The 20,299-nt window shown below is 47.1% G+C and overlaps 2 protein-coding genes and 1 long non-coding RNA gene across 8 annotated transcripts in view; 2 read left to right on the top strand and 1 right to left on the bottom strand.

Annotated features, from left to right (window-relative positions):
• Window positions 1-8,754, bottom strand: part of LOC102009579 (S-adenosyl-L-methionine-dependent tRNA 4-demethylwyosine synthase) — a 178,054-nt gene extending 169,300 nt beyond the window's left edge. For 3 of the 5 annotated variants that reach the window (XM_013520568.1, XM_013520571.1, XM_013520570.1), the window contains exons 1-4: window positions 8,453-8,754; window positions 7,419-7,549; window positions 6,360-6,512; window positions 1,384-1,485 (exon numbers count right to left, since the gene is read on the bottom strand). In XM_013520568.1, the coding sequence (XP_013376022.1) occupies window positions 1,384-1,485; window positions 6,360-6,512; window positions 7,419-7,549; window positions 8,453-8,456 (390 nt within the window). In that variant the 5' untranslated portion in view covers window positions 8,457-8,754. The remainder of the gene's footprint in view (window positions 1-1,383; window positions 1,486-6,359; window positions 6,513-7,418; window positions 7,550-8,452) is intronic. The other 2 variants (XM_013520569.1, XM_005396723.2) reach the window with 1 other exon arrangement.
• Window positions 261-6,525, top strand: LOC106149888. The gene is made up of 2 exons (XR_001236345.1): window positions 261-365; window positions 6,082-6,525. It is a non-coding gene; the product is annotated as an uncharacterized LOC106149888 (long non-coding RNA).
• Window positions 8,755-9,447: 693 nt separating the features above from the next.
• On the top strand, window positions 9,448-17,958 carry Sbds (Shwachman-Bodian-Diamond syndrome). Of its 2 annotated transcripts, none has more exons than XM_013520572.1 (5): window positions 9,448-9,751; window positions 10,379-10,508; window positions 11,229-11,429; window positions 16,578-16,742; window positions 17,421-17,726. In XM_013520572.1, exons 1-5 carry the CDS (start codon window positions 9,624-9,626, stop codon window positions 17,721-17,723), a joined length of 927 nt encoding a protein of 308 aa, XP_013376026.1. In that variant the 5' UTR covers window positions 9,448-9,623; the 3' UTR covers window positions 17,724-17,726. The 2 variants fall into 2 exon arrangements, with proteins under 2 accessions (XP_013376026.1, XP_005396782.1); XM_005396725.2 differs by lacking the exon at window positions 17,421-17,726 and adding an exon at window positions 17,733-17,958 and having other exon boundaries at window positions 9,456-9,751.
• Window positions 17,959-20,299: the final 2,341 nt, after the last annotated feature.

The following is a 20,299-nucleotide window of genomic DNA, read 5'->3' as shown; positions in this document are numbered from 1 at the left end:
GGTCTGCATCCCGGCCTGAAAAGGACGTGCCCTTCCTGCTCTAGGAAGCTGTTCGCTGTGTCAACTTGAGAAGTTAGAAGGCTGACTATGTGACTCAGCAAGGCGCCAAGGTGCCTACTTTGTATTCACCCTGAGCCAGCGCAAGAGGAGGGCGTGGAGATTATGTGAGTACTACACGCCCCCTGGGTGGGGTAGCCTGCTTACACGATAAGGGAGGGAAAGAGGCTTGCTCTGGCTGCCCCTCCTCCCTTTCGCTCTGGATGCCTTGCTGTTCCGTCGCCAGGAACTATTGCCCGTGAACTGTTGCCCTCTGCCATGTGCCATTCTGCCTCGGAACCAGCGATGGACTGAAACCTCCACAAACTGTAAGCTAAGTAAACCTTTCCTTCCTTCATTTTGGGTGTTGGATATTTTGTCTCAGCAAGGAGAGGAAAAAAAAGTAACCAAGATACCAAGTAACTGTTTCTCCAACATCTGCATCAGAGTCACATGGAGTATTTGTTAAAAGCAAGCCCCATAGCCAGGTATGGTGGTGCACACCTATAATTCTAGCACCCTGGAAGGCTGAGGCGGGAAGAGCACAAGGTCACACTTAGCCTGGGCAACTTAGTGAGTTCCCGACTCCAAATCTAAGAAAGGCTGGGGCTATAGCTCGGTGTGAAGGCCCTGGGGTCAGTCCCCAGGACTAGACAACCAACCAACCAACCCCAGGAGCAGGAACTGCATTTCGAATGAGCTGGCAGGAGATGCGGCTACTGCTGGTTTAGGGATCGTGCTCTGAGCAGCAGTGCTGAAAGGCAACTCTCCTCACTGGCCCTACGGGGCTACGAGGGAATGGATTTTCCAGGTGAAAGAATGAAATCCTGGTTGGCTGGGGATATAGCTCCGTGGTACAGTGCTTGCCTAGCAGAACAAGGTCCTGAGTTCGAATCCCAGCACCAAAACCAAAAGAAAAAAAAAAAGAATGAAACCCTGACAGATACTAAGTACTGTGGTGAGGTCACGTGACTCCGAGATCCCCGCCTCCAGAACTCTTTCTGCCTCCGAGCTTTCGGCCGCTTCCCACCGTCCTGGTGCACGGCACACCGCTACCAGTGACAATCTCCCTCAACAAAGAGATTCCAAGTGGGGGCCCCGAGGGGACTTAACCACCCACACTGCCCACGCCTACAGCTCCCCAGGAGAACCTAACACCCCAGAAGAATGGGGCCCAGCCCCACAGACTCGGTGTGATGCAGCACTTCCATTCACGCTGCGCTTCCACCCACCAAGATCCCTAAGCGTGAAAATTACATTTATTCCGCGTAGTCTATTTACTCCGGAAGTCAGAAAGCTGATCAAATTTCACCCTTAATTCAACAAAACAGTAAGACAATCACCAACCTCTTCTATCAGATGATCATCTGGATCATACTCTTTCAGATTAATAACTTCCACAGGCAGATCCAGGGAGGTAACTGCTCTGGCAAGAATGGCTGCAAATCCCTAAGAAGGAAAAAAAAATCAAATGAAGTCTTCAGTAAACCAAAAAGCCCTCGCGTACCTGTGCTGGCGAGAGAATGCCGCGTTCCCCGTGCAGCCCTTGTCCAGTGACCGGCATTTCCCGTCCGGACCCGGACCCGGACCCACTTTCATCTTCCTCGGACACCGCAGAGACCAAGAACCGTCTCATGTAGGCACGACTCCAGCCTCGCTGGCTTTGCATCCAGCTGCCCTGCCTGCCGAACGAACAACACACGCGCGCAGGAGGATGCGAAGAGCGGGGAGAATGGGAACGGCAAACAGAAGCGGGGACGCGAGAAGGCGCTCCCGGGAGTTTGGCCAACGCCAACAGATGCGAAGGAGCCTGAGGCACAGACAAGGGTCAAGCGGAGCTGATTTGTACGCGCACAGAGAGGGTCAGCGAAGGTCACAGGGCCTGGGCAACTCCTCCCCGGGCCCCCAGGCAAAACCTCTGCCAGCTCTTTGTTGGGGAAAGTTAAATGTGTGGAGAAAGCTAACGCTTTTGGCCAGATTCTACCTACAGTCGCTGGCGAGGCCCTGACAACTCCAGGACAGCAAGCCACAGCCAGCAGTGCCACGAGCGTGCCCAGGGTCACTGCAGCCCCTCCCGTCTCCGGTCACTGATTCCAGGGGTTTCATCGCAGGGCTGGGGCTGTAGCTCGGTGTAATGAGCCCCAGGTGATGAGCCCCTACACAAAGGGGCTAGGGGCTGCATGCGGGGGACACACGCAGGGCAGAGAACGAGCCAGCTCTGCTCACCCCGCGGCTCCTCACCTCACCTTGCGCTCGTCTCCCAGCGGCCTGCTCCTGAGCTCAGCTGCTCATCAGAGAGCGGTCGCTGGGAGCCCAGCAGTTCTGAGCTCTATACAGGGCTGCGGGGCTCGGAGAGCTGCGGCGGCGGCGTGGGAAACCCCGATCTCCCAGCAGGCCTCTGCCACTGGCCCGGAGGGAAGACAGTCTTGGACCAAGCAGTGTAAGCTTGTGCGGCTCACAGTAACTCCCGGCAGCGGGCACTGGGACTGGACAGCTCTGACCCACCTCAAAGATAAAGTTCACGCTTGAGCCACACCGGAAGGTGGACGGAGCCACGAGGCCGTGAGGTGGCCTGGGCAGGGGGACACTGCAGTGACAAGGCTCCAAGGAGGGACACGGGGCAAGGTCAGCAGGACTGAGGAGGACCGTGGGATGCGGCAAGAGTTAGCGCAGAGCCACACGGAGGGGCCCTCGGCCACTGGGAGCGGGGGGCCATGCGGGATCTACCCGGACAGCGATGTGACGTCACTGGGTGGTCAGGGTCTCTGAGGCCGTGAGGTGAAGGCACGGTGGGGTCAGGCCTGGGAGGAGCATCAGCAAAGCCAGAAGCCCAGTGCTGCCCAGGACAGCCGCTGTCACCCCGACAGAACACGAGGGCGGCTGGGAGAGCAGCAGCGAGGGAGAGAAGGAGTCAGAATGCAGACTAATCCAAAGCGCAGAGCAGCCCGGACTCGCTGGCAGAGTGGATAGAGGCTGCAAGAAAAAGAAGTCCGAGGTATTTGCACTACATGAGTGGAAGGATGAGGCTGTCACTTAAGGAAACGCTAAGGGTTAAAGTAGAACACGACTGGACAAACACTGGAAAACACAAGGATGCTGATTTTCAGACGCTTGTTAGACATCCACAGGAAGATCTAAGACAGGCCAGTGGGACAAGAGGATCGGTACAAATACGAACTATAAACCTGCAGATCAGCCTCAAATGCGGAAGTCAGCAAACTGAGGCCTACAGGCCACACGCGGCCCTCTGTTTGGTGTGTAGGTGGACTGGAACCCAGGTGGGCCAGTGTTTTTTCTTTATGTCTATGGCTGCTTCTGTACTGTATCAGCAGAGCTGAGTGGTCACAATAAAGATCATATGGCTCACAAAATCTAAATAATAGTTGCTAAAAGATCATCCAGCTGGGGCTGGGGATTTAGCTCAGCTGCACAGTGCCTGCCTGGCAAGCGCAAGGCTGTGAATTCACTTCCTGGTACGGGGGAAAAAAAACAACAAAAAAAAAGATCATCCAGCTGGCCAGGCATAGTGGTGCACGCCTGTAATCCCTGCACTCAGGAGGCTGAGGCAGGAGGATCGTTGACAGTTCAAGACCAGCCTGGGCTACAAAGTGGGCTCAAGGTCAGCCTGAACTGCATAGCAAGACCCTATCTCAAAAAGACAAAAATAAATAAGTAAATAAAAGGTGGATAATAAAGTCCTGCAGAGGGTGCTATAAGAGGACTCTAAAGTGTGCACCGCTACGTAAAGATAGCTGCAAGGACTACGCCCTGAGACACGCCTATTTTCAAAGGTCAATGGATGAAAAGGCACCGGCAAAAGATACTAAAAGAGACCGACAGGAAAAGAATCAAGAGGACAAGTTTCAAAGACCTAACCGAAGGGAGTATCTGAAGAATAAAGGACGTCACAGAGCTAACAGGTCAAGGGAGACAGACTGAGACAAACAACACGGAAGTCACCACGCAGGTACGAGCACGCGAGCCTGCCGAAGGTAAACAAGGGGGAAGAAATGAGAGACAGCGGGCACACACGGAGCTCTAGAGGAGTTTCACTGGAAGCGAGCAGAAAATGAGATGGTGGCTGGGCCACAGAGCCAACAAGCGACACGTGTGCCGTGCCCGCTCCTGCCCGGGGCATCCCGGGAGAATGTACAAGGCTGTTTGTGCAACAAGGGAAGATCTACCCCGCCTATCCCATCCTTCTGTCCTCTGAACACAAAAACACAGATGCCAAGAACAGGGTCAGCCCAGGCAGCAGGGAAGCAAAGACCAACAGCAAGAAAACTGAGAACGCAAATAAGTCAGGATCAGAAAAAGGAGTTCAAAAAAATACATTCCTAAACTATGAACAAGATACGACTACAAAAGTTGAAGAACAAACAGTAATTTTAAAATAAGGTTTGAGAGCTACCTCAGAGGCTGCAGCAGGGTCACAAGTTTAAGGTCAACCTAGGCAACACAGTAAGAATGTGTTTCACACAGAAAAAGATTTGGACAGAAAGACAAAGAACAATGAAAGAAAGGATTTGACACATAGAAGAAAATGTCTAACATTCAACTAACAAGAGTCCCAAGAAGAAAAACTGAGAAGAAATCGATCCTTGCCCGGGGTGGTGGCGCCCGCCTGTAATCCCAACACTCGGGAGGCAGAGGCAGGAGGATCGTTGTGAGTTCAAGACCAGCTTGGGCTACAAAGTGAGTTCAAGGCCAGCCTGAACTGCATAATAAGACCCTGTCTCAAAAAAGACAAAGAAAAGAAAGAAATTGGTCCTCAAAATGTAGCAGAATTAATGCACACAAACCTGTAAAACAAGACTCCAAGGGTTCACAAGAATGGCTGAGAAAAGGCACAACCTAGTCACTCACAAAATGTTCAAACATTAAGGGCAAAGATGATCGTAGAAGCAAAAGAAATCAAGTAGTCAGCTACAGAGGGATATGCGCATTCACCTTCTCATCTGCAGGGCGACCCGCTAGAAGACAGGAGATACAACTTCTATGTTGTGGGGGGAGTTTCCCATAGTCTTCTACACACAGCTAAAGGGGAATTAATCCAATGTGATCCTGAGCCATTAAAATGTTCACAAGATACAGCTTTAAAATGGAAGACAGGGGCCAGGGATGTAGCTCAGTGGCGCAGTGCCTGCCTGGCAAGCATGAGGTCCTGAGTTCAATTCCCGGTACCAAATAAATAAATAAAATGGAAGACAGCTATCCCAGCCATACCAACTATGATGCAGACAGAAATATTAAACCATTGAGATGTGAGCTTGTCTTATGTAACTAATAAGGATTCAAAGTCCTTTTTATCATTGATAAATCTAGAAACACGGCACCAGTAGGTTATAAAGAAATAACTCTCTAGAAATGGGTAACACACATTCTCCGTACACCTGGATCTGCAACCACCTTTTTGATCTTTTAAAAACACACAAAGAGGACCAGGGATATAGCTCAGTGGCACAAGTGCCTGCATGACAAGCACAAGGTCCTAAAGTTCAATTCCTGGTGCAAAAAAATTTAAAAATTAAAAAAATAAAATAAAAACACACAAAGAGAGGTCTGAATAAAGGTTTTTCTGAGTAACATAAAGCTACTCAGGTGCCTTTCTGCCTTTTTACAGGTTTTTCACCTCCACTGCTTAAGGCAGAACTTAATAAACAACCTTTAACTATAGCTAGTAAAGCACCTCCCTAAATGCTAGTCCTAGTGACATATAGTTCTACACAACATCCACAAGAGGGCAGTACAATCCCCTTTTGCATCCTACAAAAATAACTTGATTTTTTAATAATTCACTTTCATGCTAGCCTGACTTAGAATCTCTTCCTAGAAAGCGCTAAATAGCCATGACCTTCATACCAAAGAAACAAGTGGATCTAAATACAATCAGAGAGTGGGAGGCTTCTTTCAGCTAGATACCTGCACATGTATCTATTTTAACGTCTTTAATGCTTTTGGCGCTATTAAACATCAAAACACATAGCTTGTGAAAGTAAGAGCCCACACTGATCACAACTGCTAACATTCTCTTTTCTCCCCCAGGCATCAGCAATGAACCCGCTCCGTTCTGCTAAAACAGAAGCTCCAGAACAAAGACCCTTCATGACAGGGGCCATCAGACCCAAGCTACCAGCTGTCCTTGGGCAAAGAAAAGAAATCCTCCCATGGAGCCAGAAAGGAAAACCGCATGATGGAAAAAACAAGGGAGCAAGATCAAAGAAAATCAGAAGTATAAGTCAGTTCACTCCTGAAACATGCTTTCGAGGAATGTTGTTAAAATGCCAGCAAACCAAAGAAAAGCCATCACATAAAGTTCTTACTTTTGCGGTACCAGTCTGGGAACCGTAGAAAATCTTCACTCCAGATACAAAGATTGGCTTCTTTTGAAGGGAGATAAAACCATTTGGCATCAAATCCTGAGTTGCTTTCGGAACAGACTTGTCCTGGGAGTTCTTGGCCTTGAAAATAAACAACTGCACAAAAATCCATGAACTCTCAATCTTTTCCCAGCTTCAGCAGGGATGAAAATAAGAACAGATACTGATCCACCCACTTTATTTTTTATTCTCTTATCTTTCTGAATCCCCAAAGTAAACCTACAGAGTCTTTTCCCTTGGTGTCAACCAGCCTTCTGTCCCTGTCACAAAATACCTGGGACAATGAATTTAAAGGACCAAAGATTTATTTGGGCTCAGCCCATGGCAGGTTGGCTCAGGATTTGGAGCCTGTGAGAGGCAGGACAATGTAGTGGGGAGCAGAGCTGCTCACTTCCTGGTGACCCGGAAGTAAAAACAGCAAGAAGAAGCTGGTGTCCCCACACATCCTACAACGGCAGGGCCCCAGCGAGCTAGCGTCTGCCCACTAGGCCCACACCCCTAAAGTTCCACTGCCTCCCAGAGCACAAGCCCAGTGACCATACCTTTAGCATATGGCCCTTTCCAGAAACATTTATGATCCAAACTATAATACTTGTTATCTGAGGGGGGCTGAGTCCATGACCCTTCAAATACCCAAACTGACACTCAACCTTATACTACCTTATAAGAAACGGTGCAGTATTTGCATATAACCTAGGCACAACCTCCCTTATACGCTGAAATAATCTCTAGACTACTTATAGTAACTAATACAACGAAAATATATCAATAGTTGTCATACTGTCATTCTATAGTCCGTTACAACTTGTTCTCTAAAAGGGTAAAGAAGAAATTGTTAAGCATTTTTTAAAAACCTAGAGACCAAATATAAAAGTGATTTAAAGTTCCTTTTAGCTTCTCTGTATGTCTAAAAGCATTAGAAAATTTGCACTCTAAATTCTTCATATATCTGTTATCTAAACATTCCCTTTTTAAAAAGAAAAGAAGAACCATACCACTTACCTGCTTCTTGATGGCGATTTGGAAACAAATCCAAAGGCTAATGCCAAAAGCAAAGCCCAAGTAAATGTAAAACCTGTTTATCCATAATGATAATAAAGGCGAGCAGAGGGTCCACACATCCAAAGAAGAATCTAAGTTTAAAATGACACATACAGGTAATTTTGTTTAAAGTCACATATTCAGGTTTCTCTCTCTCTTTTAAAAATTAAAACACAAAACCTATCTTCACAATCAACAGCCCAGCTAAGAAATCTAATTTTAACACTCTAATATAAAAATAAAAGCACTTGACAGGTAATTATAAATTGATTTTGTTTTATGCTTACTCCCTATGGAAAGCTTAAAATAGTACCAAAAGGTAGCACACGCCTGTAGTCCCGGGGTTAAGCAGGAGGAGGCTGAGGCAGGAGGATCGCTGAGAGTTCCAGGCTAGCCTGGGCAACATAGTGAGTTCGTGACCAGCCTGAACTACACACTGAGACCCTGTCTCAAAAAAAAAGGTAGTAAAGGTCCTTCCTTTTTTCCTACTAAAGTTTTTAAAATTTTAACTTTGACCTGCGTCGCTAAATTGCCCATCATGGGCTCAAACTTGAGATGCTCCTGCTTCAGCCTCCCAGACTGCTGGGATTATAGGTGTGCTATCACATGTGATCGACTCTACCGCATTTTGAAGACCTGCGGTTGCTAGTAAAGGGCTCTCAAATAGTTGACCTCACGCCCCACTCTTCGCAAGGACCCGGCCGCAAATACAGAACCTGGGGGCAACTCTGAAAGGCGAAGCCTGAAGTCTGAGGTTGGCAGGTGTTGCTGGCAAGAACCAAAAGTCCCAAGCAGGTGGGGAAGCGGAAGGGTCTTCTCTGCCTTTTATTTGGGGTGAGAAGCTTAGTTGCTTTCCAAACGCACCCCCAGCCTCCGAAGGAAAAGCGGAGAGCGGTTCCCCTCGCCGCGGCGCGGCCGTGCCGAGCAGCGCCCGGCGCCCCGCTCGAAGGAAGGAAGGGAAAGACGCCACCGCTCCGCCAGCCGGGGTCCCTTACCCATTCCCCTCGGAGGCCGAGTCCCGCAGGCCGACGGGAAACCTGGCTGTAGGACCTGGGAAGCCTGGTGGCCGGCGCGGGTAGCGGGAGCCGGGTAGCGATACCGCTCAGCATGAGCTGCGTTCAGTTTCCAGAGCTCAACGAAGCCATGCCACTCGCAGGCCCTCCCGGATTGGTCGGAGCGGAAGGAGGCGGGCCCAACCGGAAGCCCTGAGCTCAAGGACAGGAAGCTAGGGAGCTCCCAGAGCCACTCTGAATGGCTGAGGGAAAGGGGCGGGCTCAGAGTGAAGCACCGCCCAGCATTCTAGAAGTACCTCCCACGGCTGGGGAGGGGGGTCCTTTCAGCTCCCCTTTATTGGCTAAGATTGGGAAGGGGCGGGTCGTCAAGAAATGAGTGGCATTGGGCAGGGGAGAGTGAAGGGAGGCGAGGGCAGAGAGGGGAGTAAAGTCCCCGTATGCAGTGTGTGGGTCCTTCTGGATCTCAAGAGGGAAAAAGCGGCTGTAGAAAGCCATAATTTAGAGGGGCAAAATTAAAGTATGAAATGGCTATTCCATGATATTGAGGAGTTACGGTTAGCCTCATTCGGTATGTGAAAGGTATATACTTAAGTATTAAAGGCTAAAAATGTAACCTGATTTAAAGTACTCCAACGAAAAAAAGAGGGGAACCGCGAATGGCAAAGTGTTGCTAACTGTTGAAGCGGGGTGATGGGGTTTCGTGGTGCTTTTTTCTTTACTTTTTTTTTTAAATGTTAAATTTTTCCCTTAAAAGGTTAAAGTGGGTGCGGCCCCTGAAAGCTGAGGGACCATGAAGTCACAGTGCTGTTTCCACCTGGTCACTAAACATCAGCCACCAGCCTATCAGAGCTCATTAACTCATTGGCTAAAGTAAACACGTCAAGAAAAAGCGCCTCCCTGTTTGGGGTGCGGAATGAAGTCGTAAAAAGCCACAATGCGCAGGCGTAGTTGTAAAAAGCCATAGTGCGCAGGCGTAGTTGGTCACTACCGCACCCTGTGACGCCTGCGCAGTGAGCCCGCCCCCGCACTGTGGCGGAGGGTGGAGGCTCCCCGCGTGCTGCCCGGTTGGTGCAGCTCCGCGAGCCGCGGTGTCGTTCCAGCAAAGCGTGGGTCTGCCCTGACCTGCCGGACCTGAGGTCTGTGAGCAGCCACCATGTCGATCTTCACCCCCACCAACCAGATCCGCCTCACCAATGTGGCCGTGGTACGGATGAAGCGCGCCGGAAAGCGCTTTGAGATCGCCTGCTACAAAAACAAGGTCGTCGGCTGGCGGAGCGGCGTGTGAGTGATCCCCGTCGCGTGTCCTCCGAAGCGACCTCGCTGTCGCCAAGTCGAGAGAACGGCCAAGCTGCGGGCTTGTCAGGGAGGGAGGGGAAACCTGTTCCTGGCCCGGGCGGGGGAGGTCGCTGTCCTTACCCAGCCTGGCGCCTGAGCCCGGCGTTCCCTTTCTTTAGTTGGTTCGGATTGGGTTGTTGGTTTGCGTGTGATGAAAGCTACAGCCAAGAAATCGCACGGTGATGGTCCCTTTCCCGGAGTGATGTTAAAAGACTACGATCCTAGTCTTCCAAATGCTATCGTGGTTATCATACCTCTGATGTCACATCCAGGAACCCCGGGGAGTCACCGAAGTGCGTAGTGTCTTCACTGCTGCCACCTAGGGGCCGGCGTTGAGCGGCCGCCTCCAGCCCCACCCCAGATTCCTACAGGAGCCAGTGACGTTTTTCATTTTCTCCAGTAAATGGGAATACACATGGGGCTGCGAGTTTTGAAACTGTTCCCTCGACACTAAGGGTCTTTTAGGAATCTCTTGTATCTTGCTGTTATGTCGTTGCCCTCTTACATTTAAATATCCAGGTGTCAAGTGTATTCACATAGGCCTTTGTCTCCTGCACCACTTCTTCTCCCCAGGGAAAAAGACCTCGATGAAGTTCTCCAGACCCACTCGGTGTTTGTAAATGTTTCTAAAGGTCAGGTTGCAAAGAAAGAAGATCTCATCAGTGCGTTTGGAACAGACGACCAAACTGAAATCTGTAAGCAGGTAAATTCTGCCACCTACAGTATAAGAGACTCAGCATTCATTTGTAGCAAGTTTTAAGGGTGGGACAGTAACACAAAGTGAAGTGCACAGTGTCAGTTGATTTGGTTTCATTCATTGCTTGAGTTCTTTTGTTTTGTTGTTTGTGTTGCTTTGGTTTGGTTTGGTGGTAGTGAGGATTCAGCCCAGGACCTTCAGGCTGAGCTACATCCCTAGCAGTTCATTATTGTGAGACAGGGCCTCACTGAGTTGCCCAGGCTACACTGGAACTTGTTGATCCTCCTGCTTCAGCCTGCCAGCATGCTGGGATTCCAGATGTGCACCACCACACCCAGCCACAATATCAGTTCTAATAATAGAAAATGTGTGTGTTGTTGTAAAAACCTCCAAAACTTAACATCTTTCTAAAAAATTATTTCGTTCTGCACAGTAAATTATTTTTATAATGTGGTATGACTGATAAATGAATTTCTTAATCAAATTTCTTTGTTAAGATTGTTCCTCCTCCCTTTGGTATCCAATCCTCAAGAAGTGAGAGTTTGAAGCACAATATAATCCAGTGTATCCTTTAGAGGAAGCTCAAATCACTCTTTGTCAGTGACCTAAGAGAATGAAAGTTAATTTTCTCCTCAGTTACTAATTCTTGTGGTTATTTAACAAATGTGTAATAAAGGAATATTTTGCTTTCTTAAATTTGTTGGGGTGTTTTTTTTTTTCCTTCAGATTTTGACGAAAGGAGAGCTTCAGGTGTCAGATAAAGAAAGGCACACACAGCTGGAGCAGATGTTTAGGGACATTGCAACCATTGTGGCAGACAAATGTGTCAACCCAGAGACAAAGAGACCATACACTGTCATCCTTATTGAGAGAGCCATGAAGGACATCCACTATTCGGTCAAACCCAACAAGAGCACCAAACAGCAGGTGAGTGGTGTGGGATGTCTTTAAACAAAATAAGAGATTACATGGAAGCAGATTTTTTTTTTTTCCCGGTACCAGGAATCGAACTCATGACCTTGCACTTGCCAGGCAGGCGCTGTGCCGCTGAGCTAAAGCCCCAGCCCCTGAAGCATATTTTTAAAGGATCCATTTTGACTCCTCTTTTTAGATTTTTTTTTATACTAATTAATTTACCATAAAAGTTACCCCTATTAGAGGGTAGGATTCATTAGTACATTCAGAGAATGTACTAGTTACTTTTAGTAACTAGTTACTAACTAGTTACTAGAATGTAATTACTTTTCTCTCATTGCTGAGACAAAATATCCAACACCCAAAATTAAGTAAGGAAAGGTTTATTTAGCTCACAGTTTGTGGAGGTTTCAGTCCATAGTTGGCTGGCTCCAAGGCAGGTGGCATGGCACAGGGACAACAGTCCAAGGCAGCGGAAGACAGCAAGAGAACAAGGGAGGAGCAAGCCTCTTTTCCTCCTTTATATTGCATGCCAGTCACACCCACAAAAGTCCAAGTCCTGTCCTTCCTCTTCCACAAACTGAGGATGTTTACAAAGTAAGGACCCTGGCCCCCTGCCCAAGCACTTAGTTGAACTTTTAAATTTTTCAAGTTGATACAATGAACAACATCCTAGAGCAGGAAGAGCATGTCCTTTTCACCCCAGAATGTAGAACTGCTGAGTTACTTAGTTAAGCTTCTAGATTCCTCAGGTTGACACAATGTATCAACCATAAACATCTCCTGTCAACCTGGCAACCAGACATATTTCTTTAAACCAGTTTCCAGATACAAAGACATTATTCTTATGGGTTCACAACTTAAACATTATAACACTGTAACACAGGTTAACAATCCTTAAGAGCCAGTATTAAGTCTGTCAACACTATATTATGTTAGAACCATTAACATTTCACCCCTGGCCCCCCAAGGACTCAGGCACATCCCTTTATGCAAAAGGCATTTAGTCCATCTGCAAGAGTTGCCAAAGACCTAACAGTTTCAGCACTGCTGAAAAGTCCAAGTCCCAAGTCACCTCCTAGATGTACAGGACACTTAGCTGGAAGCCCCTGTGCAAATGAAAACAAAGTTAAACACTTGCAACATTCAATGGCATGAAGTAAACATTTTCATTCCAAAAGTTACAGACAGAGGGATACAAATGAATGGGACCAAAGCAAGTCCAAAATCCAGCAGGGCAAACGATAAGTCCTGTAGTTCCACATCCAACATCTGAGGCAATCTGTGGCAAATTGTGAGCTCCAAAGGGCTTGGGTGGCTCCACCCCATCACACTTCCGGTGGTTACAGCTCCCATGGCTTCTTTCTTAGGCCCACTTTACTCCCTGCTTGCAGCTTCCCTAAGATGCTCCACGTTCCTGGCTTTTCCAAACTTCTGGGGTCTCCACTGTACCTTTGGCTTCTCACTCAGCTTCACACACTGCCCTCTCAGGGGCACACTGCCTGGTTACCCAGGCCTTCTAAAATCGAGGTAGAAGCTTTTTTAACCCCATAACTCTTGCATTCTGCATATCCCTAAAATCAGCACCACATGGACGATGCCAAGTCTGCTGCCAGCTACAGCAGTAGCCAGGCTTTCCTCTCTCTTGGCTGTAGGGGTCGAGTGCCTGAATCACTGGGCACCCTGAATCCAATTCTGAGGAAAAATTTTCTACATTGCTGCCATTCTGGAACATGGTGCTCTGTGGCTTTCTTCTCAAAGCAGTCTTTCACTTTTGCAGTTTTGAGGCAGAAAAGGGTATAAAGACTTGCTGCTTTAAAATGATGCCCTCAGGCCATCTTTTCTATTCTCCTGTTCCTGCTCGTCAGTGGAGATCTCCTCACCTCTGTCTTTGCAGTCCATAACTTTACTGGAGCTTCCCTTCTAGCTAGACTCCTAACATTTTAAGTCATTCTGCTGGGCTCTTTGTTCTTGATTCTCAACATAATTTTGGCTAAACACTCCCAACAATAGCCATGCCACTGCCTCAACATTCAGTTGCCTTGAAATGTCTTCTGCCAGATTAATGAGTCCACTATCCCTAATCTTAGTCTCAGACAAAGTCTCTGGACACGAGGAAAATGCAGACAAACTTTCCGCCAAGTCATAACATACATCATCTGGACTCCAACAGCCAGTTCAGTCCTTCTTCCCGGCAGAAACCTCCCAAACCTGGCCTTTACTGGCAGGATTTCTACCAGCCTTCTCTGTCTACTGAGCTCTGACCAGAGTCTCTCATAGAGAACAACCGAAGGCCTTGTAGTGGGTCTCTTTCAGATGAAATCTCCAAACTTTTCCAAACGCTTCCCACAAGCCATTTCTAAAGGCTCTTGAACCGCGTAGTCACAGCAATGACCCACTTTTCTGGCACCAAATTCTGTCTTAATTACTTTTCTCTTATTGCTGAGTCAGAATACCCAATGCCCAAAATTAAGGAAGGAAAAAGGTTTATTTAGCTCACAGTTTGTGAAGGTTTCAGTGCATAATCAGCTGGCTCCAAGGCAGCGTGGCATGGTACAGGGGCAACAGCCCAAGGAGACAGAAGACAGCAAAAGCACAAGGGGAGAAGCAAGCCTCTTTTCCTTATATTGTATATGGGCTGTCCCCTCCACACCATCTCCATGGTGTCCTCTTCCACAAGCTGAGGATGTTTATAAAGGAAGGACCCTGGCCCCCTGCTGAGTTGAACTTTTTTTTTTTTTTTTTTTTTTAGCTCATATTTTGTCAAGTTTTTAGTCCATAATTTGTTGACACCAAGGCAGGGTGGCACAGTAAACATGCATCGCAGGGAACAATTCTCCAAAAGCAACAAGGAGCATGGAAAGGATGATTTAGTTTTTGAACTTCTCAAGATGACACAATGAACAACATCCCAGAGCTCTAAGGGCATGCCCTTTTCACCCCAGAATGTAGATTTGCTGAGTTAGTTAAGCTTCTAGACTCCTCAGGTTGACACCGTGTTATCAACCGTAAGAGTTTTAGAAGCCATATTTCAGAACCTTCCCTGTTACATAATTTGAGAAATTTCCATCACCCCACCCCAAAGAAATGCTACTAGCAGTTGTTCCTCCTTCCTCCACCTTTCTCTCCCTGGCTGGCAATGATCCACTTCCTGTCTCCTCAGACTTGTCTATCTGAACACTTCAAATAAATGGGCTCATGCAATATGTGGCATTTTCAAGGTCCATCTGTGTTGTAGCATGTGCTTGGGGGGTTGGATTTTTTGGGGGGTTGTTTGGTTGGTTAGTTTTTTGAGACAGGGTCTCACTGTGTAGTTTAGGCTGGCATTGAACTCACGGTGGAGCCCAGGTTGGCCTCCAACTGTCAGCAGTCCTCCTATCTCAGCCTCCTGAGTACTGGGATGACAGGCATGCACCATCAAGCCTGGCTACTTCATTTTTTTTAATAGCTGAACAGAACCCTATTGTATAGCAATACCACATTTTTTTTTATTCATTCACCAGTTGTTGGACATTGGGTTTTTGCTTTTTAGCTATTATAAATAATGCTGCCCCAAAATTCATTACAAGATGTCATGTGGACATATTTCATTTTTATATTTTTTGGTACCAAAAATCAAACTCAGGTCCTTGCACTCACTAAGCCGGCACTGCACTGCTGAGCTACACCAGCCCTTTTCATTCTTTTATACCTGCATGTTCAGTTACTTGTTGCTGAGACAAAATACCCAATACCCACAAGTTAAAGGAGGAAAGGTTTATTTGAGCTCACAGTGTGTAGAGGTTTTACTCCAAAGTCAGATGGCTCCAAGGCAGAGCAGCAGGCAGAGGGGCATCACAGAGGAGAAACAGTCCATGGCAGGCATAAAGAAGCAGCAAGCAGCAGCAGCCTTCTTTGTGTTCCATCCAGGCTATGAGCCTATTGATTGGTGCCCCTACACCCAGGGTGTGGCTTCCATTATCCACATGCAGAACTGCAATTGCACATCCTAGATCCAGCCACCACCTCCAAAAAACTCATGAACACATGAGGCTTTGAGGGGACATCTAGATACAAGCTGTAACACTGAGTCTTACAGTAACTGCATTTAACCTTTTAAAGACCTGCTAAACCATTTTCCAAAGCAGCTGCAGCATTTTCCTTCTTACCATGAGTGGCGGAGGAGCCCATGTCCTGGGCAACACTTGTTATTGTACTGACCACCTCTTTATTATAACCATCTTGGTGGTATCTCCTGGTTATGATTTACATTTCCCTAATAACTGCTGATATGAGCATATTTTCACATGCTTATTGATGTTTCATTGGTTATCTTGTGAGGAATTATTCAGATTCTTTGCCTTTTGTTGTTGTTGTTGTTTTGAGACAGGGTTTTGTGTAGTTCAGGCTGGCCGTAAACTCCTGGCAATCCTTCTGACATACACCAAACCCAGTGTTAGGACTTATATCTAGATGTTCCCCCAAAGCCTCATGTGCTCATATGCAGGCGTTTTCACAGTGGCTCGGTGTAGGATGTGCGAAAACTGCCTCAGCCTCCTGAGTGCTGGGTTACAGGTGTGCATCACCATGCCCTGGTCAGATTCCTTGTCCATTTCTTAACTGATTATTTATCTTTTCATTGTAAGAGTTCTTTCTAGATTCTGGGTACTACTTCCTTATAAGTTGGCAAATATTTTCTCCTATTTTGCATCACTTTCTTTTTTTTTTGTTTGTTTGTTTGTTTGTTTGTTTTCTTCCAGTACCGGGAATTGAACTCACGACCTTGCGCTTGCCAAGCAGGTGCTGTGCCGCTGAGCTAAATCCCCAGCCCTGTATCACTTTCTTGATAATCTCTTTTGAGGCACAGAATTGTTTTAATTTAATGATAGCCAGTTTCCCTGGGTGTTTTTCTGTGGGTACTTATGGTCTTCTTGAAGCCAGGAAACTTGCCTAATGCAACTGGGTAGTGCTGCTTTGTTTGTGGAGATGGGAAGGGGACTTGGGGTAGTAAGAAGGACCAAGATTTCATATGTGTAAGAACCCAGTTCCCCGTGATGAATGTATTCAGTATGTATCACAAACATACACTAACAAAAAAGTTTTTAAACAGTAGCTGCTTTAACACTTTATAAAGTAGCACAGCAGCAGAAATTGCAGATGGCCTCGATTTTGTCCTGATAGGCTTTGGAAGTAATAAAGCAGTTAAAGGAGAAAATGAAGATAGAACGCGCCCACATGAGGCTTCGGTTCATCCTCCCTGTGAACGAAGGGAAAAAGCTGAAAGAAAAGCTCAAGCCACTGATCAAGGTTATAGAAAGTGAAGACTACAGTCAGCAGCTGGAAATGGTAGGATGAACATATTCTGACTTCTTTGCTTCCTGGTACCAAAATCACTTACATTCTAGTTGTAAATGTGTAACAAACGCTTAGAAGTTGTAGATAGTAAATTGTGGCTAGAGATGTCTCACATAGAATTAGGTAAACTTGGCAGGGTCTAAGAACATTGTACTTAAGCACACTTAAGATTTTTTTATTTGGTTTTTGGTTAAAGTATTCGTAACAGTATTATGTTGGTGATGTTCATTTTAGGTGATAATGAGTTTTAAGGTGCTGTCCTATTATGCATCAATAGAGATAAGACTAAAAGTTGATCAGCCTTGTTTACCTCAGAACACTTTAAAGAATCCACATTAACAAATTAATGAGCTAGCTATAAACCCAAGTGCCATGGCACATACCTATAATCCCAGCTATGTGAGAGGCTGAGTCAGGAGGATCTCCAGTGCAACATGCCAAGACCTGTCTTTAGAACAAAACCAAAACCAAAAAGTTAGCTATAGAATATTGTTGAGTATCATGAAATAACATATATAACACTATTTGAAGTTCTCTTTTCAAAATTTTACACATGCTAAGTAACGGCGTTCTTTCACATGTGCAAGTGATTTTATTGAACAATAAAATTTAATGTTAAATTTTAGTATAAAGACCATAATCTTCTCATCCAAAGCCTTCTTTTTACAGTTACGGAATCTGGTTTTGTTGTGGGGGAGAGAGGAGATTGTTTTTGCTTTGTGGTGCTGGGAAATGAACCCCAGGTCTCAGGAACGCCAGGCAAGATGCTCTGCCCGAGGCCCGCGCAGCAGGAAAGGCGCAGGAACTGGTGTGGACTCTACGGTGCAGAACAGCAGGGGCCAGGCTGTTGCCTGTGCTCTCTGCGCTGATAGCGCAGGCAGAGAGCTGGCACTGCCAGAGGACGCGAAGGCTGCGCTTTCTCTGCTGTTGTCGGGCCGCTTGCAGTTGGATGTAGGTCCACAGCTGTGTTAAATGTTTCAGGTGTGTCTCATCGACCCGGGCTGCTTCCGAGAAATTGATGAGCTCATAAAAAAGGAAACAAAAGGCAAAGGTTCCCTGGAGGTCCTCAGCCTGAAAGACGTGGAAGAGGGGGATGAGAAATTCGAATGAGCTTCAGCGGCTCCTCTCCACAGAACACTAAAGCAGACGGCTTCACTGCTGGCACCACTCTCTCCTTTCTGTGATTTGCCAAAACCTGCTCAAACTAGTTGACCTGTTCCGGCTCTGATTTATCGTCTACATAAGTACAGTGTGGGAATGATTTAGTTTTAATTGTAAGTTGGGGTTTTAGGCAAAAGTAAAAAAACCAAGAATACAAAGTCCCAAGCAGCAGTTTGCTGCTATCTTCTGCCCTTCCAGCTTTCTACAGTGAAAGGCGAGAAACCTCTTGTGGATAAGAAGTTAAATTTTGGGGGCTGGGGATTTAGCTCAGCGGCAAAGCGCCTGCCTGGCAAGCACAAGGTTGTGAGTTCAGTTCCCGGTACCGGAGGAAAAAAAAAAAAAAAAGTTAAATTTTGTACACCATAGAAGTAAAATAATTTGGGGGATCTATCTGTGATTTAAAAAAAAAAAAAAATATTTGCTGGAAAACAACATATGACTCATTTCTACTGTAACCTGGTGCAGGAGTGACTACTGTATCATGTGCTAACGTAACGTTCAGTGAATACTTCCCAATTCTCTGAATACATGATGACTGTTGCAGGACTTAGGTAATTCTCACTGAACGTGCTGCCCTAGCCTAGATTCTTCTTGGTAAAATAGAAAGTCATTTATATCTAATTCTTAAAGTTTATAATATATATTAATATAGCTAAAATTATATGTAACCAATAAAAGTGTTATTTTATTAAACTACGATTTGTGTTTCCAGACACTTTCCTAAGTTGCTTTCTTTTCTGTCCATGGCAGGGCTGGGAGTTAGGAGGAGGAGGGCAGTCAGTATGCAGAGTCCTGTTCTGATAAGTAGTTGATACAGTCAGTGAATATTTATTTGGGATTAGCTAATTTTAATTAGTTTACTATTTCAACACCTTATCCTCAAAAGATGCACTCTAGAATATCAATTAGAGGGCTGGGGATGTACCTCAGTAGCACAGGGCATGAGGTCATGAGTTCGATTCCCAGTACCGGAAAAAAAATACATAAATTAGAGATTTACTGAAAATAAACAGATGTATTTTGTGAACAGCAGTGTCTCTGAACTGAAAAGCAGAGTTCTTGAACAGGTCTTGATTGGTTTAATAGGCACACAAAGTTCCCTGCCAATGCAGGTTCTCACAAACATCTTGTTTACTTCCGTGTTTCTCTACTAGTACTAAAAGAAGTAGTTTTGTTTGGTAACTCAGGAATGAGCAGTTTCTGTTAACACTGAAACTGAGCTGTTTGATCTAGTCCTGAGAAGACCTCCTCTAGCTGCAGTTTCACTGTGTGTCTGTGTGTCTGTGTGTGTATGCAGTGCGCACACACTCGTGCAAGCATGCACAGGGGTTTATCTTGGTGCTGGGAGTGAACCCAGAGCCTCACGTGCACTGACTTAGACCACCAGCCCCACTCTGCTCAATCTGCAGTCGCTGCTGAGTAGTGGCACACGCCCAAGGTCCCAGCTGCTTGGGAGGCTAAGGTAGGAGGATCACTTGAGTCCATGAGTTCAAGACCAGCCTAGGCAACAGTGAGGCCCACCCACCTCAAAAAGAAAAAACAGAAGCTTTGCACAGTGGCAGTATCGTAGCCAGTGAGGTTTCTCCGAGGCACAATTCTTGCTACTTGAAAAAGAAAAAACTTGGACTCCCGGCCTGGGGGTTTCCTGGAAGGAGGGCTTCCGGCGCACAGGGAGCTGCGGGTGGGGAGCGCCAGCCTTCTAGCTCACTAGCTTCCTGCCTGCTGGCTCCCGGAGGGTGGGCCCCCAGCGCACAGGGAGCCTCGGGTGGGGAGCGCCGGTTTTTTGGGTCTTTGGACTGGCAACTCACTCCCGGCCTTGTGGTTTCCCGGAAGGAGGGCTTCCGGCGCACAGGGAGCTGCGGGTGGGAAGCGCCAGCCTTCTGGCTGGCTAGCTTCCTGCCTGCTCGCTCCCGGAGGGTGGGCCCCCAGCGCACGGGGAGCCTCGGGCGGGGAGCGCCGGTCTTTGGACCAGCGACTCACTCCCGGCCTGGGGGTTTCCCAGAAGGAGGGCTTCCGGCGCACAGGGAGCTGCGGGTGGGGAGCGCCAGCCTTCTGGCTGGCTAGCTTCCTGCCTGCTGGCTCCCGGAGGGTGGGCCCCCAGCGCATGGGGAGCCATGCGGCGGCGAGCACTATTGCGCGCCGGCCCATAGGCCGGCCGTCACCACTCAATTAGGATCTATCATGACACAAAGAAACAGTGACACAATTGGTCCACCATGCACCGACTGCAGTTGCCCACCCACGGATGTGTGTGAATCACTGAAACTTTGAACAACCCCTGGGAATATATGCCATACACGGGCCACTCTTGCTCCTGCCATTGGGAACCAGAAAGGTCCAGAGCCAGCGGAGGAGCAGCTGCTGAACAAGGACTCAGAGAACATGAG

The sequence above is a fragment of the Chinchilla lanigera genome, unplaced genomic scaffold, assembly GCF_000276665.1.
Source record: "Chinchilla lanigera isolate Chin_1 unplaced genomic scaffold, ChiLan1.0 scaffold00055, whole genome shotgun sequence".
NCBI classification, from domain to species: Eukaryota; Metazoa; Chordata; class Mammalia; order Rodentia; family Chinchillidae; genus Chinchilla; species Chinchilla lanigera.
The sequence above is the reverse complement of the archived record's forward strand: the minus strand, read 5'-3'. Positions and strand labels throughout refer to the sequence as shown.

Coding starts and splice junctions, on each gene's coding strand:
- Sbds (XM_013520572.1), top strand. CDS start 9,624: ATGTCGATCTTCACCCCCACCAACCAGATCCGCCTCACCAATGTGGCC. Junction 9,752..10,378: donor GTCGGCTGGCGGAGCGGCGT/GTGAGTGATCCC, acceptor TCTTCTCCCCAG/GGAAAAAGACCTCGATGAAG. Junction 16,743..17,420: donor ACAGTCAGCAGCTGGAAATG/GTAGGATGAACA, acceptor TTCTTTTTACAG/TTACGGAATCTGGTTTTGTT.